At 32.7% G+C, this 15,804-nt stretch overlaps 2 protein-coding genes across 9 annotated transcripts in view; one reads left to right on the forward strand and one right to left on the reverse strand.

The window, feature by feature from the left end:
- ELP4 (elongator acetyltransferase complex subunit 4) overlaps positions 1-9,880 on the reverse strand; it is a 198,019-nt gene extending 188,139 nt beyond the window's left edge. The window contains exons 1-2 of one of the 3 annotated variants that reach the window (XM_011362547.2): positions 9,616-9,880; positions 2,573-2,608 (exon numbers count right to left, since the gene is read on the reverse strand). In XM_011362547.2, coding sequence (XP_011360849.1) covers positions 2,573-2,608; positions 9,616-9,844 — 265 coding nt within the window. In that variant the 5' untranslated portion in view covers positions 9,845-9,880. Of the gene's footprint in view, positions 1-2,572; positions 2,609-8,946; positions 9,578-9,615 lie in introns of those variants that run through there. The other 2 variants (XM_023532061.1, XM_023532060.1) reach the window with 2 other exon arrangements.
- A 19-nt stretch (positions 9,881-9,899) lies between these two features.
- The window catches only part of IMMP1L (inner mitochondrial membrane peptidase subunit 1), a 59,637-nt gene continuing 53,732 nt past the window's right edge, over positions 9,900-15,804 (forward strand). For 2 of the 6 annotated variants that reach the window (XM_011362549.2, XM_011362553.2), the window contains exon 1: positions 9,900-10,031. The gene's annotated coding sequence lies outside the window, so the exon portion shown is untranslated. Of the gene's footprint in view, positions 10,150-10,231; positions 10,379-15,804 lie in introns of those variants that run through there. The other 4 variants (XM_023532063.1, XM_023532065.1, XM_023532064.1 and 1 more) reach the window with 4 other exon arrangements.

Here is a 15,804-nt window from a genome sequence, read left to right on the forward strand (position 1 = left end):
AAAAACTAAATTTACTTGTTATACATATTGTTAAAAATCTTATACACTTGGAAGAAGATGACAGTAGGGCATAAATAATAGAAGATTCAAAATAAGTTTTATGGAAAGAATATAAAGGCAAGACCTTTGCTTTATAATTTTTATTCTTTTATTTGATCACAAATTTAACAAATAGTTGTTGTTTTATACATAGTATAATATTTTGTATTATACTTAGCATATTTTGGTGAATTGACATTTCATCAAAAATAGTTTTTAAAAATACCTGTTACTATGTTTTAGTTATTCTTGAATTTTTCTTCATTATTCGTGCAAATCTCCTTGGTTAGATCACCGAGTTCATTAGGTATGTGCTTTATTTCCATTTAACTGCAGACAAAGTCACTAAGCTTTCAGCCTCTACATAACAAGGACTCCTTTCCTCCAGCTTTCAGTAACATGGACCTCATTTCCTTTTGCCCTCATTGGCAGTGTCTTCAAAGTACAAATTTCCACCAAAAATTTGTTCATGGCAATTTCGCCTTTCTCTCATATGCTCTTCCAAATCCTTCTATCCTTTGCCCAAAGCCACGCACATACTTTTAGGTATTTTGTATGGAAGCATTCACATCCAAGATACCAAAATCTGTTATAAATAACATTGTCAGTATTTGCAGAAGATGATTGCTTAGAAAGTTCAAGTGACTCTAAACTATTCAAAATTTGCTGGCAAAACTCAATATACGAAACTCAATGGCAGTTCCTTGTACTAACAACCAATGATAAACTATAACAAAATAAACACATCTATTATGCTATAAACTTATTATATTGTAATTATTTGCTTTACATATGTCTCTTCAAAAGATGCAAAATTCCTTAAGGGAAGAGAGTTATTTTATTTATATTTGTAACCCCAATGTCTAGCAAACGCCTGAGTTTACAATGAACATTTGTTGACTGAAGTATCAATCATCATTGGATTCTTAGTATCATTCACAGATACTTCCTATGGAGAAAATAATTAAAATCAGCTGCATATGTTTTAAAGCATTATAATAATTCTCCAAATTTTTGGTCATCAAAAAAAAAAAAAAATTCCAGGTTCAAATGATGAAATGCCATTCTTTAAGTTTTACCTGTTTGGATTGGTAAAGATTAAAATGTTTGGTAATATACAATGTTGTCAAGGGTGAGGGAACTGTTGATTGAAGTATAAAGTGGCATGATCTTTTTGGAGAGCAATCTAATAATATCTCACACAATTTAACATGCCTCAGTCAAGCAAGTCTATATCTACAATTTTTTTCTACAGATATTTACATATGTATCCAATGTTTATGTACAAGATTTTCACAATAGCATTGTTAGCAATAGAAAAATGGAGTTAACCTAAAATTATTAGAAAATGATTTAGATATATTATGCATACCCATATAATGAAATCCTATGTAGTATTTAAGAAGAATGAGGTATTTTTTTCTACATATCCTTTTGTATTTTGTGTATTTATTTATATAAAAACTGCATTTTCCCCATAACATCCTTTGATCATTTTTTATTTACTAAAAGATAAATTTTAAAAAACGTAACAGATATCGCCATCTCTGCAAATTTAGTATAGGTCATTCTAAATTTGTAATATTGTATTCATTCAGTTCAGAGTACAGCTGAAGAGACAATGCCAGACCAGATGTGATGAGAGAAAAACCAAGGTGAAAACCATGATATATAAAAACCACTTTAAGAAACTATGTCTATTTAGTTTGGAAAATATTTGAGGTGATAAGATAGTTATTTTCAAATATTTTAAGTGTGTCATGTGAAAGATTATGTATGTTAATTTTGTATTATATCAGAGGACAAACTAAGAACAAAAAATCAGTTATAGGTAGATGGATTAAACATTAATAAAAGGAACTTTCCAATAAATCATAACATTTTCAACGACAAAGCATTGCTTTGTGAAGTCTTGAGTCCCTTAAACTAGATAACCGGTACTCAAAGGGTATTTGATATCTGCCAAAGATTATGGAAAAGTGATTTGTGGCTAGATGGGAGCTTTGATTATGTAACTGCCAGGTTTACTTCAATTTCAAGATTCTCTGATTTAAAACTAAAAAATAAGGGAAACAGGGGTATGAATGTATATTTGAATAAGAACCATTGTACCTTTAAAGATGAACAAAAATATAATTTATCAGTTTGTTACTTTTCTTTCAATAAGCATAATAAAAATCTGTGATATATATATATGTAATACTTATTAGTACATCAACTTCTCTAATTACTGTAATAATCCCACTCTAAATGCAAGATTCTCAAAAAAAAAAAACAATTGGCATTAATTTCAGTCTTTTTTTTTTAATGGAGCACAATGCCCTGCGAACATTTTTAAATTATAAGAGCCACATTATCATATATACTTGCCTACTTTATTTCAAGTTTGGATTTAAGTTAGAATTTAAGGCAATTCCTCTCTAATTGACCTTAACTCCTGCAGAGAGTTAAATACTTAATTTCTGAATAGGAAAACCTATAAAATCATTATGCACAACAGATCAGGAAGAGGAAGTATGTATGATACACTAACCGATTAGAAGAACGGTTCCAACGGCCAATCCTCCACCTGGAAATAAAACAAAAACCAAAAAGAAAATTAATCTACATTTTCACATTATCTTTAGCATAAAAGTTAGGCTTTAGCAAGGACAGGTACTTCAATAATTTTAAAATTACTGTTGAAAACAACATTTTAGTTACCTTTGCAATACTTTGCTTAAGGTGCTATTATGAAATAATTATATATTATATGTAATTATACACTACACATTACAATTACTTTCATAATATACTGTACTATCCTTCTTTCTCTTGTGGTAGGACCATGCAGCAGTTAACATAACTGTGGTTAAGCATTCCAATAATGCTATATTTAGCATTTGTTAACAAATTAACTCAATAGCCAAGACCTAAATGTGCACAGTAACTACTACAGAAATACAACGAAGAAAGGGTATTAAAATAGAAATTTCACTTTAATATTATCCTCAAATTTAATAAGCCTTAGAGGAAAAAAAATATGATAAAACTGATTCTTGTTCATTATGAATAATATATATATAATGTCCGATATGCTCTAAATATATTTTTGTCAATTCAAACAAAAAAGTCACAAGCACAAAATACATTTTCAGTATTACTAAAAATGTTCTTTTAAATATCTGAATTAGGATATGATCATCAATGTATAACTCAAGTAGAGATTTATTAAAAATCAAGTTTTAAGAAACTAGAACTGCATTAAAAAGTTGACATTCAACCACTGATATTTTGTTTGTAAAACATTTGTAAAATATTACTCCTTATAATTAATATTACAAACACTAACGAGTTCACCTAAAAGATACGTATTTTAAAGAATAAAATGTACTTAAAGTATGATTTTAAATAAACTACTCAAAATTGTTGGACAATTGAAGACAATGTAACTGAATGTTTTAACTGTTTTGAGGGACATAAAATTGTGAAATAACCATTATAACACCAATAACAAACTTTCTCCCCAAAAAAGTTTGTAGTGGCAAACGTTATATAGAAAAAGTTAGTATGAAAATTTCCTTCGATAATTTTTTTTTTGCATTGTAAGTAGCATAAATGTTATATTTCAAAGAATATGAAATTTGGTAACATACATGTCATACAGAGCACATCTGGCAACTTTATGACTATAAATAAAACATTTCCAAATTGTTAGAGGAGAAAACATACAAAAAAGCAGAAACCAGGGCATTGTTATATTTTTAAGTAGATTGTTATAGTATCAAATCTGTATTTTAATTTCATATTTAGATAATTTTCTTCATATTAGTATTTGGTTATATCAGACTACATAGGATAACTTCAATTGTTGTTCAGTCTAAAAGATTAGCATAAACTGAACTGTATATGGTAATGGCCATAAGAGATTGGAGCAAAAAAGTTTTCTTTGGGACAAGATTAGATTAAATGTTTAATAGTTTATGCTACATATAGACCCCCGCTAACTTTTTAATTCATTTTGAACATTTAAAATCACACTTTTCAACTCTTTACTTTCCCTTACATTAAAAAATAAACATTTACCTATTTAATCTCCATTTCGTGAATATAAGATGAAATATAAGCACATAACAGACATTGCAGTGTCAGTCTTAAGCAGGTACTGTAAAAAGGTAGTTGCCTTTCTTCCTTAACCTATTTTTTATAGGAAGGATTTAGATTTATCTAAATTGTCCTGGGTCCACATTCATGTCTTCTTAAATTAGGAATTTATGTAAAGCCTCTCTACAAAAGAATAGAGAATTAAATATATTTTGTGAATGTTATTCACAGGGGGATGATGAGAACAGGTCAAAGAATAGTTTTCCAATTAAACGAAGTGATACCTAGGCCACTTACCTAGAACCCTCATCATTCTGGCAATTATTTTCTAATTAGCACAAATCACTGAAATTATATTGTTGTTTTATAAAAGGTGATCACCTAACTGTAAATTAGACTGCCCAGAAGGTAATTTTTTATAAGAATAATATAATCACTTGCTCTCGATAATTCAGAAACTACTACTTATTTTCAAAATCTCATGTACACTAAAATTCTAATGTTTGGAAAAGTTCACTTCTGAAAACATTATAAAATGGGGGACATTTCAATCACTTATCAGCCAAATTAATATCCCATCAGGAATTCTTTTACAAAAACGCAATTTTTTTTCTAATGGGCTCTATTAGTAAATTCACTAGACTCAGATTAGAATTTGCCCTAGTAATGGTTGATTATGGGAATAAGATGAATCCGCCTTATTAACTATTTTTAAATCAAGCTTTAATTCTATGTATATGAGGTAAAATGATTTGACACATACAGATACACACACACATAGAGCAGCACATTTCTTCTAGTCTTCCAAATTTGACTTCAGTGTGACACGACTGTACATCATTTCCCCAAAATATCTCCATATAAGGTATTTTGATATACCTCACATGATATACTGAGATTCTAGCTATATTTTAAACTAGAGTAAGTTAGAATAAGTTTGTAGCTATGTCTCCAGCGAAAATTTAAAAGCTTAACCAACCATGACAGGATATCGTAATATATTCAACAAAGCTAGCTTTTAATATTATCTTTAAAATCAATAACCCATTAATTTTATCTAATTTCAAAAGCAACACAGATTTCACACTTACAGTTCCCAATTAAAATATAAATCTTTTCCAAAAAGCCTACTAAAATGTTTGACAGGTAAGTAATGACATAAGCAATGATATTTTTCTATAATACATACAGTGGAGTAAAGTGGTCTTGTTTACTGCCTCCTCTCGCCTTTAATCATATCATACAGAAATCAACACTTTCTATGTCACTAAGTAAATGAACATTTGGTTTTACTTTTTAAGAAGTATATTTATTTCCACCTTACTAAAATAACAGGTGGGACATTGTATCAACATGTAAGATTACATGAGTTTGAAAGCTTGAGGATACTTTGCAAGTTTGATATTTTAAAGTATTAATTTCATTGAGATTTTACATTTTGTCTTAAAATTAGAAAAAATCTAATACTTTAAAAATCTTTATGAGAAAATGTAAGATCTTGTGATTAAGTGACAGTATCTTTCTATTTTATGATTTTTAAAATAAGGGAAAAGGTTTTTTAAAATTTGTGTGAATAGAAAATGACATCAATATTCTTTTAAAGAGAAAATTCAGTCCAATCTTACTTACTAAAACAAATCTCTAATGAAACTATAAATTTGGGGTATATAAGCTCAAATTAATATATTAGAATATAAAGACCCAAAGTGATGACTTATTTTACAACAAGTGCACCTCTTTTTTCAAAATTAGAAAATAAAAGGGAAAAGAAATAAAAGCCAGGAAAGATAACAGTGATTCATACTAGTCCTTTCCGGTGCTTTCTATAAAGAAACAGTTTTGCTAAAATTATAGAAAGGCATTTTAGGGAAAACATAATGTAAAAAACAAGTTCATATACTTTCTTTGGTTCATAGCAATATCCTTAACTACTTTGTCACACTTCAAATTAAATTGCAGTTATTTCATTAATAAATCTTTTTCTTCCCTCTCTAGGAGAATGAAACATCCTAACAACTCTTGATTATCACAATTATTGACTAGGCAAATATGGGAATCAAAACAGAAACAGCTATGAACATGACTAACATTCAATTAGCCTGTATGATGCCTTTCAAACATACTTTGCATCTATGCTTAAAATTACAATAATGTCACAGTGAGAATAGTGTAGATTAAATCACATGTAATAATTTTACATAGCAGTACAAAGAAATAAGCTACTTTTCCTTAAATGTATACCTGTTAGTTCCTAAAATATTATAACCAGGATTATTTTATAGTCCAAACTCAATGTACATCACCCCACACTCTAGGTTAAGATACAGTGGAACAAAAAAAAAATTAGTCCACCAGTATTTATGTTTTGATATCAGTGTTGAAAAAGGTAGCTACCATTCAGCTTCTTCGAAATACTTTTCCTGGACTATTATTTACCCCAAGTCCGTACTTTCCATTCATTTGACTACCAAAATTTAATAAGTTCTGAACAGCAAAGAGGTTAAGTCAGTCAAGCCAGAAGTTACCCTTTAAGTATCTTTTTGAAGGATGAGGTTGGGGGATAATTCCCCCGGATTAGACAAAATGGTCCTAAAATGGACTGTACATTATTTCTTAGGAAAAAAGAAATTCTGTTAGAATCTTTTACTCACTATAATCTCTTTGAAAATTCCTGGAAGAAGAAAAATGGAATATTTACATATAGTGTCATCAAATAACAACAAATTTCCTGGAAGGTAAGAACCTGGATTAGGAAATCTCGGAACTTGAAAAATTTAAATGTAGCCAATTTGGGAAATATGTATTAATATCTAATAATAAAATTGTCAAGATAGACATTTAATATGATAGATCATATTGAAAAGATGTAAATATAGGGAATTCTCAAATTTATAAAAACATTTTTCTTTTGGAGTAAGCAATGGAAATATTTACATATTATTAAATGACTAACATTCAATTAGCCTGTATGATGCCTTTCAAACATACTTTGCATCTATGCTTAAAATTACAATAATGTCACAGTAGCAGTAATAAAATATCACTGCATTGCATGGCAGTAACAATACAGTACTTATTGTCACACTGTAACCACAGGATATATTTAGGCAACAATCACAATGTCACAGTATAGTTTCATCATTCTGATATAACGTCCTACTATCATTACATTTTGTCACAATATGGTTATATTGGGCTTGTCACACACTGAGTCAAATAACATTTTAGAGTAACAACATCATCCGAATTGCTTATACCTAAGTGTATACACATTAGCAGTCAAATTTTCATTTTCAAATAATGTTTTAATGAAAAACATATAAAACGAAATTGCTTCAAAGGGCCATACAAAATAGAACATCAATATACAAATATGCCATTAAGAAGTTAACAACTAAAATACTTCTGCACATATGTATTATTTCAACTGTAGCAACTCCTTTTACAACTTCAACCTTTGTGCACTTTGAGAATTAACTATATACATGTAAAATATATTTAAAATATCCAAAAACTAATATTTCAATCATCTTAATGAAGTCTAATCTTTAGGATATGCTTGTTACAGCCAAATACTAGAGTATTCCCAAGAAAATCTGAAAAATTTTGAAATTACAGTTTAAGTTTGTATCATTGTAGAAACACATGGGGAAGTTGCTTTGAGTTGCCTTTTTAATGAGTGCTTCAAGAAATTATAGTTAAATCATTAGGATCAGGTTCAATAAATGGTTAAAAGAGTTCTCAAAAATTTGAAACAGCTGTAGCATATGCAGAGCACTAAATTTAGAGCCTAAAGATCAGCCCAGACTGTCACTGATTTTATCACTCTATTCATGTCACTTAATCTGAGTCTGTTTTTAGTGCTAAAACACATAATTCCGTCCTACATGTTGCATAAACTCTTTGTCCAGGTTTTTTTTTTCCTATGCGTTTTCTTTCAATCAAGAACTTACTACTATAAACTTGAAAAAATAAAATAAAATTAAAAAAATAATATGAAAGGACAAATAACAAAAGAACTTACTAAGAATCTAAGTGATGGAACTGTGCTAGGCACATTTAATTATTCTAGTGAGGAACTGAAGGTATAACGTTAGAAATGTGACCTTTTTGTTCAGAGAGTTTCAGGATCAAGTGAATGACATTACATATCCTCACTGAATATACATATACACTAGAAACAGCTTCCAAATTTTAAGCTCAAATACAGGGTCACGCCCAAGTAAGGCTTAAAAGGTAAAAAATGTTGAGATAAATATTTGCTAACTAGATATTCTGAATCATTTTTGATTACAGTACCATGCAATTTAGGAAGGCAACAGAATTGAAACAGGTAAGTGAAAGTACCTAAATTTAAGTAGAAATAACCAGGATCCAGTTAAGGACATGAAATAACAGAAGCAAGAAATTATATTCTTTCTTATAGGTTGTTCGCCTTGTCACTTTCCTTTGCACTAAACCTTGCAGGAGGGTGGGTAGTGGGGAAGTACAGAGAGAAAATGTCCAGTGAAGCACAAGTACAAGCAATGGCATTTCTAATATTTTATGAAAGTATACAAAATTTAATTGAAACACATAACATTGTTAAAGTTATTAAATATAAACAGACCATTTTTAATAAAACAGCATTCAGACAGTAATTAATTTATAATCTTTATTAACAAAGCAGCTCTGTCTTACCAATCTAATCTGGTCAATCCTTTCAACATGTTATGAAAAAAGCATATTCTTTAGCAGGCTTCTCATGAAAAATTCTAGAGATTATATAGGAAAGCCTAAGAACTGCACTTTTCTCGTTAAAATATAAGTTAACTTTAAACGTACCGTCTGGAACGTAACTCTGGGAAGCAAAGTATGTAGAGAAAAATCTAAAAAAAATCACATATACAAGCATTTAACGCAGAGACGTGTATGACTGTCACTCTCAACGACAGGCTTTAAGTACTTTGGATCCATGTAAGCCTTTAAAAATCATTCTTTTAAAGCCAATATGGTTTGTTTATAAAGATTCAGAACCGGGAGATAAGCAGCCTGGCGGTGAAAGACGGGAAGTTACTTTTTTCAGCATTTTCTAATGAAGCCCACCTCTCCCAATGACAAACTTTTGTAGGTTAGTCCAAACCATGACCTGCCTGAGGTGGAGGAAGGGTGTATTCAGAGACCAGGTGGGGATTGTAGCGATGAAGGCCAAACCATGTCCAAACATTAATTATTCCCCTTGACCAGAGTAAAAAGCACGTAGTAATCTAGAAAAAGGCTAGTGGGCAGGAACCAGAATAGAAAGTGGGAGCACTCAAACAGGTTTAGTTAACAGCATTTGGAAGTCTCCATGCAACACCTCCTCCCCTCCATCTTTTCTGACAGGGCTATCCACTCCACGTTCGAAGGTTACGGGGTCAGAAAGAGAGAGATGTGGGATCAGGGTAGCTCACCCAGTAAGTCCCCTCCCTAAGTTGTCCCTCTGCTGAGCCCAGATCTCAGTTCTCAACCGACCTAAGAGCTGGTCCAGGGCTGGGAGCCCGGTTGATACCAGCAGCTGTCCATTCCGCACTGACGGTCGTGTGCCCGCGATGGACACCAGTCGAGAGCCGCCGCTGTCAGTACTGCTCGCTCTAGGACTCCTCCTCTGGAAACTAGTGACATTGTTCTTGCTGGCTGCCGCCGCTATGGACCCAGTACTCCCGGTGCCGGTGCCAGTGCCGCTGGCCGCCGCTGCCGCCATCTTGGAGCTTCCCGCGTTGACCCAATAGGAACTCTGGGAACTCGATCAGTGGGCCTGTCAGAGCCAGCCCCAGACTCCCGCCTCCTTAGCCAATAGAACTCAGAGTTCCTCCCGAGTTAACCAATCGCAAGGCGTATTGCTGAAAGGTGCGCTCTACGTAAGGACAGCGGACTTCTGCGGGGCCCAGGTGAGAAAGGCTCGCCTGTGTCTTGGGTAAGAGTCTTCCTGGGTTTGGGGCTCGAGGTGGGTAATATCATTCAGTATTGCTCTCGTTTTGAGTGTCTTCACGTTGAGTTAAAGAAAAGGTCAGTGGAGCGATATATCAAGTAACTACCAGTAAGACTTTGCACCTTTCTCGGCTCATCTGTGAAGAGGATACATTCTCCCGCCCGTTTCTCCTCTGATTTCTGAGAATATTCGTTCCTCCTTCCCCATCAAATCATTTTTTGAATGGTTGTGTTATGTTTAAGGAATTGGAACTCTTACCTTAATGAGTTGCTTTCAGAGCATCTGGGCCCAGTTCGTCAGTGGCAGGTGGGTTGGAATTAGACCTTACAGTGAAAACTCTTGAGTTTTGAGACTGTTTGGTTTTCCTCCATCTCAAAGAGCAAATGACAAAATATACTTCTCTGACAAGTCTTCGTGAGAATCTTTCGTTAATTTTAATTAGTGCTTCTGTAAGTCTTGGAGCGCCTTTCCATAAGTGGTGTGAATGACAAGTGTTGCTCTGACAACCTTGTTCACACATTTAATTGTCGTTTGCTGTTAAGGCAGCTGCAAATAACAGAAAATACTTAAGGTTTCTTTCCCCAAAAAACCAATAGGAATTAGATGTGTATGTACTTTCTTTTTCTCGTGATTTGTGAACTCCGAATTGAGAGATTTCTTATTAGAATAGAAATTTTAGTGCGGCGAGGGGGGACAATGTAATTTAGAGCTGTGTCTTTGGATTTAAAATTTTCTCAAAACTCAGTGGGTTAGGGGGAGTTGGTGATTTTTAAAGGCATTCATGATTGACAAATGTCTAAACTAAAAAAGACTTCCAAATCATGGCTGCCCTACAAAGTTATTATTGGTTTTGACAGCGATCTAGGATAGTTTAAAAATACATCCAAACCTCTTTGAAATTCTTGCCATTGAATTGTTTGAAATTTCAATGACCCGTTACAACTCTTTGGCTGATTCTATTTGAAAAATTGGAATTAGTATTGCTAAATAGTGACTGGAGTTTTTCATTTGGGGAGTTCTTTCGTTTTTAGGATATTTTTGCTTTTTAAAGAGAAACGAAAAAAAAAAACCCCACATTGCTATTGAACAGTTTATCAACTGGAAAGCTTAGTCAGAGTTTAGATACTTTAATTTTGAATCTTTTGCCAGTATAAATCTGTAATCTCAATCATTCACTAAATAGTTGTTAAGTGCTTACTGTCTGCTTATACCTAACCTTGCCATTTTAGCCTATAGATGTAAAAATATCCTCATTTTTGGGGGGATCAGATTTAGCATATTAGAAAACAGAATAGCACTTGAACACAATGAACAATATGTGCTAATTTTGTCCTGTAGTAAATAAGTACTAAGATGAGCAAAAGAAAAAGTTACACAAAGCAGCCTAATATCAAGTAGAAACATCTTGGATGTGTTTGCTAATCTGAAAACCTTGAAATACTACAAATATTGAATTCGTATATGTTTCTTTACTTCATATTCCCTTGTTTCCTACTCTACTTACCCCTTTAGTTTCTAAAGGTGGCGTGATGTTTTGTTTGCCTTATTACTAGAACTAAAGAATTGTTTTTCAACTTTATAATTAGGGAAGCATGACATATATGTACACCAAGGCATTCCTGAAACTAGACTTTATCTTTGGTATAACATTATCATAGAACAAGTTAATTTGTCTTATCATTATTATTATTATTTTACAAAGATAGAACCTTTGCTCTCAAAGCAAATAATCTTAAATACTTGAATTTACCAGTATGTAGAGTTGAACATAAGACGTTGGAATAAGTGAAGAATTTGTGGAAGGAAAGAGTTAAAAAGGTATATGTTTAGGTGTGGTGTTAATAATGATTAATAACAATCATTTAAATAAATCCCAAGGAATGTGATAGAAGAAAATGGATTGTCTAAAAGCGCGAATGGGATAAAAAATGGAATCAATTAAGAGATTACTATAAAGAGTAGAATTGATATGGTCAAAGAAGGTTGACAGGAGGATTCAAAGATGACTGACAGGTTTCTGCCTTGAGCAGCTTTGTGGATGGCAGAAGATAAAGAATAAAGAGGAACAGTGGAATTTTATAATGGTGGTGTTGGTTGTTTTAGGGAATGAGAGATCACAAAACGACTTTAAAATCTTTTTTGAATGGGTTTAATTGGAAGTACCCATGGAGTATTCAAGTACAGATGTCCAATGCACAGTAGGCTATGTGAGAGAGGGATCTCTAGATGAAACATAGATTTGAAATTAATTAGCACATGGTGGGAGTTTACTCCAAGGGAATAGATAAACTCACCAAGGAAATGTATACTTTAGAATGAGAAGGAAAAAATAACTGAAAATGAACTTTGGGGAACACGAACATTTAAAAGCTGGTCAGAGAAACAAAGTAAAATAAGAATTGGGACATGATTATTTGATTTAGTAATAATGGTTTATTTTGGCTTTGTTAAGGGCAGAATAAAGGGTAGTAATCTGAAAAGTCAAATAATATTTAGAGTTGAAGGCTAGTGAAGTTGAATATTCCATAAAATCAGACCATTTTACATTTTAGAAAGCTTTTCTGTGAAGAGGACATTGAAGGAGATGATAAAGATTTAAGGGAGCAGATTTGTTGTTAGGCAATAAAGGTACTAGAAAACAATTCTAGACAATTGATAAGACAACCTGAATGAGGTAAAAGAAATGGAATCTTGAGCATAGGAGAGAGGAATTGATATGTGAAAGGAGGGCCAATTCAGTGGCTAAAGGGTGTAAAAGAAAACACTCTTTCTTCTGCTTTCTGCCATTAAATCTTGGAGTCCTTAAGACCGTTTTCTTTTTTTATTCCATGTTCTTACCTTCATCTACTTCCAGGACCTCAGTTATCATTTATATACTAATGACTAACATTTATAATCCAGATTGCTTTTCTGACCTCCTGAATAATAAATTCAGATACTTACTTTACTTGTTCTTGGAAGTCTTAGTGGGACCTCAAAATCATAATGCCCCAGACTGAACTTCCTCTGCTGACTATTTGTAGAATTAGTTGTCTAAGCTAAGAACCTCACTACACTCAATTCCTTTCCCAAGATTCATTTCACCATATCCAGTTCATTACCAAGACCTATGGAGTTTACCTCTCAGTAGCTCTCCTATCCATTCTAGTGCATTTAGCCCTCGTCTTTGGTTCTCCTGCAGTACGTTTCCATTCAAGAGCCATTCTGATCTTTTCCAAATATAAATATGATCATATAAAAACAAAATTTTTTACGGACCTGCGTATAGTTCCTTCTACCTACCTCTCTGACCACATCACTTTATGAATTCCTTTACTTTGTGCACCTTGACATTCATTTATTCTCCTGTACTGATCATGTTCCCTTCTTCCAAAAGGCTACAGTTAACAGAATCTATTTATCGGTTAAGTTCAAATCTCACTTCAACCTACACATCTCAGTAAAGTCATCTCACCATCCTATCAAAATGAAATCAGTTCCTATATACCAACAATGAACGAGTGGAACTAGATATTTAAAACACAATACAATTTACATTAGTAACCAAGAAATGAAACACTTAAGTATAAATCTAAAAAACAAAAAACAAAACAAAATAAAAAAATCAGAACAAGATCTACATGAGGAAAACTACAAAACTCTGATGACCTAAATGGAGAGAAATTTCACTTTTATAGATAGGAGACTCAATATTGTCCCGATATCAATTCTTCCCAATGCGCTCTATAGATTCAATGCAATCCCAGTCAAAATCCCAGCAGATTACTTTATGGATATTGATAAGCTCATTCTAAAGTTTCTATGGAGAGGAAAAAGACCCAGAATAGCCGACAATGCTGAAGAAGAACAAAGTCGGAGGACTGATGCTACCTAACTTCAAGACTTAATATAAAGCTATAGTAATCAAGACTGTGATATTGGCAAAAGAATGGACAAATAGATTGGTGGAACAGAGTAGAGTGCCCAGAAATAGACTCAACTATATCAACTGATTTTTCACATTGATGAGCGAATGCACTATAATGGAGCAAAGATAGTCTCTTTTACAAATAATGCTGGAACAACTTGACATACACATGGAAAAAAAAAATCTAGACACAGATATAAAAAAATAATCTTATATCCTTCACAAAAATTACCTCAAAGTGGATCACATACCTAAAAGTAAAATGTAAAACTAGAACTAGAAGATAACATAGGAGAACATCTAGAGAACCTTGAATATGGTGATGCATTTTTAGATACAACACTGAAGACGTGATCCGTGAAAATTAGTAAGCTGGACTTCATTAAAACGAAAAACTTCTGCTCTGTGAAAGACAATGTCAAGAGAATGAGAAGAACTGCCATAGACTGAGAAGAAAATATTTGTAAGAGATATATCTGATAAAGTACTGTTATCCAAAATGTATAAAGAACTCTTAAAATTCAACAAGAAAACAACCTGATTTTAAAATGACCACCTACCAAAGAAGATACAGATTACAAAAAAGCCTAGGAAAAGATGCTTCACATCGTACGTCATCAGGGAAATGCAAATTAAAACAACATTGAGATACCACTGTACACATAAGATAATGGACTAAATCTGGAACACTGACAATACCAAATGCTGGCTAGGATGTGGAACAATAGGAACTCTCATACATTGCTGACAATGCAAAATGGTACAGCCATTTTGAAGATTACTTATAAAATGAAACATACTCTTTCCATACAATCTAGCAATCATGCTCCTTATCCAAAGTTGAAAACATCCACATAAAAACCTGTATATGGGTGTTTATAGCAGCTTTATTCATAATTGTCAAAACTTGGAAGCAACCAAGATATCTCTTAGTAGGTGAATGGATAAATGAAATGAGTTTCATCTAGACAATGGAATATTATTTAGACTAAAAACAAATGAACTGTCAGGCCATGAAAAGACATGGAGGAACCTTAAATGCAAATTAAGTGTAAGAAGCCAATCTGAAGAAGCTACATACTGATTTCAACTATATGATGTTATGGAAAAGGCAAAACTATGGAGACAAAAGATCATTGGTTGCCAGAAATGGTTGGGGCAGAATGAATAGGCAGAACACAGAGGATTTTTAGGGCAGTGAAAATATTTTGTATGGTATTATGATGGATATATGTCATTATACATTGGTTCAAACTCATAGAATGTACAGCACCAAAAGTGAACCCTATAGTAAGCTATGAACTTTGAGTGACTATAATGTGTCAATGTAGGTTCATCCTTGGGAAAAAATGTACCACGCTGGTGAGTGATGTTGATAATAGGGGAAGCTATACATGTGTGGGGTCAGGAATGTGGGAAATTCCTGTCCTTTCAATTTTGTAACCCTAAAATTGTTCTAAAATTAAAAAAAGGCTCTAAAAAAATAAACATCTTTTCCAAATGAACTCAGCTATATAAAATCTAGTCTGAGAGTTCCATAAGCAATGTGTATATCACCCTTGTGGCCACATAGTGGGACCATTTCCACAAATATTCCAGTGAGTTGGTATTCTGAGAAGTCTTCAGCTACAGTGGAAAGACTACAGCCACCTATTGACATAATAGTCATGGTGGGCAACTACTAGTACTCCATGACATAAATGGATACTCCTTTGTTTGGACTTTCAGTGGCTTTTCTGAGACCTAGTGCCTGTGTTAGTGAAGGTAAAGCATTTCCTGGAAAGAAAGATAATGAAAATAATTTTCTAGTGTAGTATTCTAAGGT

Source organism: Pteropus vampyrus, unplaced genomic scaffold (genome assembly GCF_000151845.1).
Source record: "Pteropus vampyrus isolate Shadow unplaced genomic scaffold, Pvam_2.0 Scaffold76, whole genome shotgun sequence".
NCBI classification, from domain to species: Eukaryota; Metazoa; Chordata; class Mammalia; order Chiroptera; family Pteropodidae; genus Pteropus; species Pteropus vampyrus.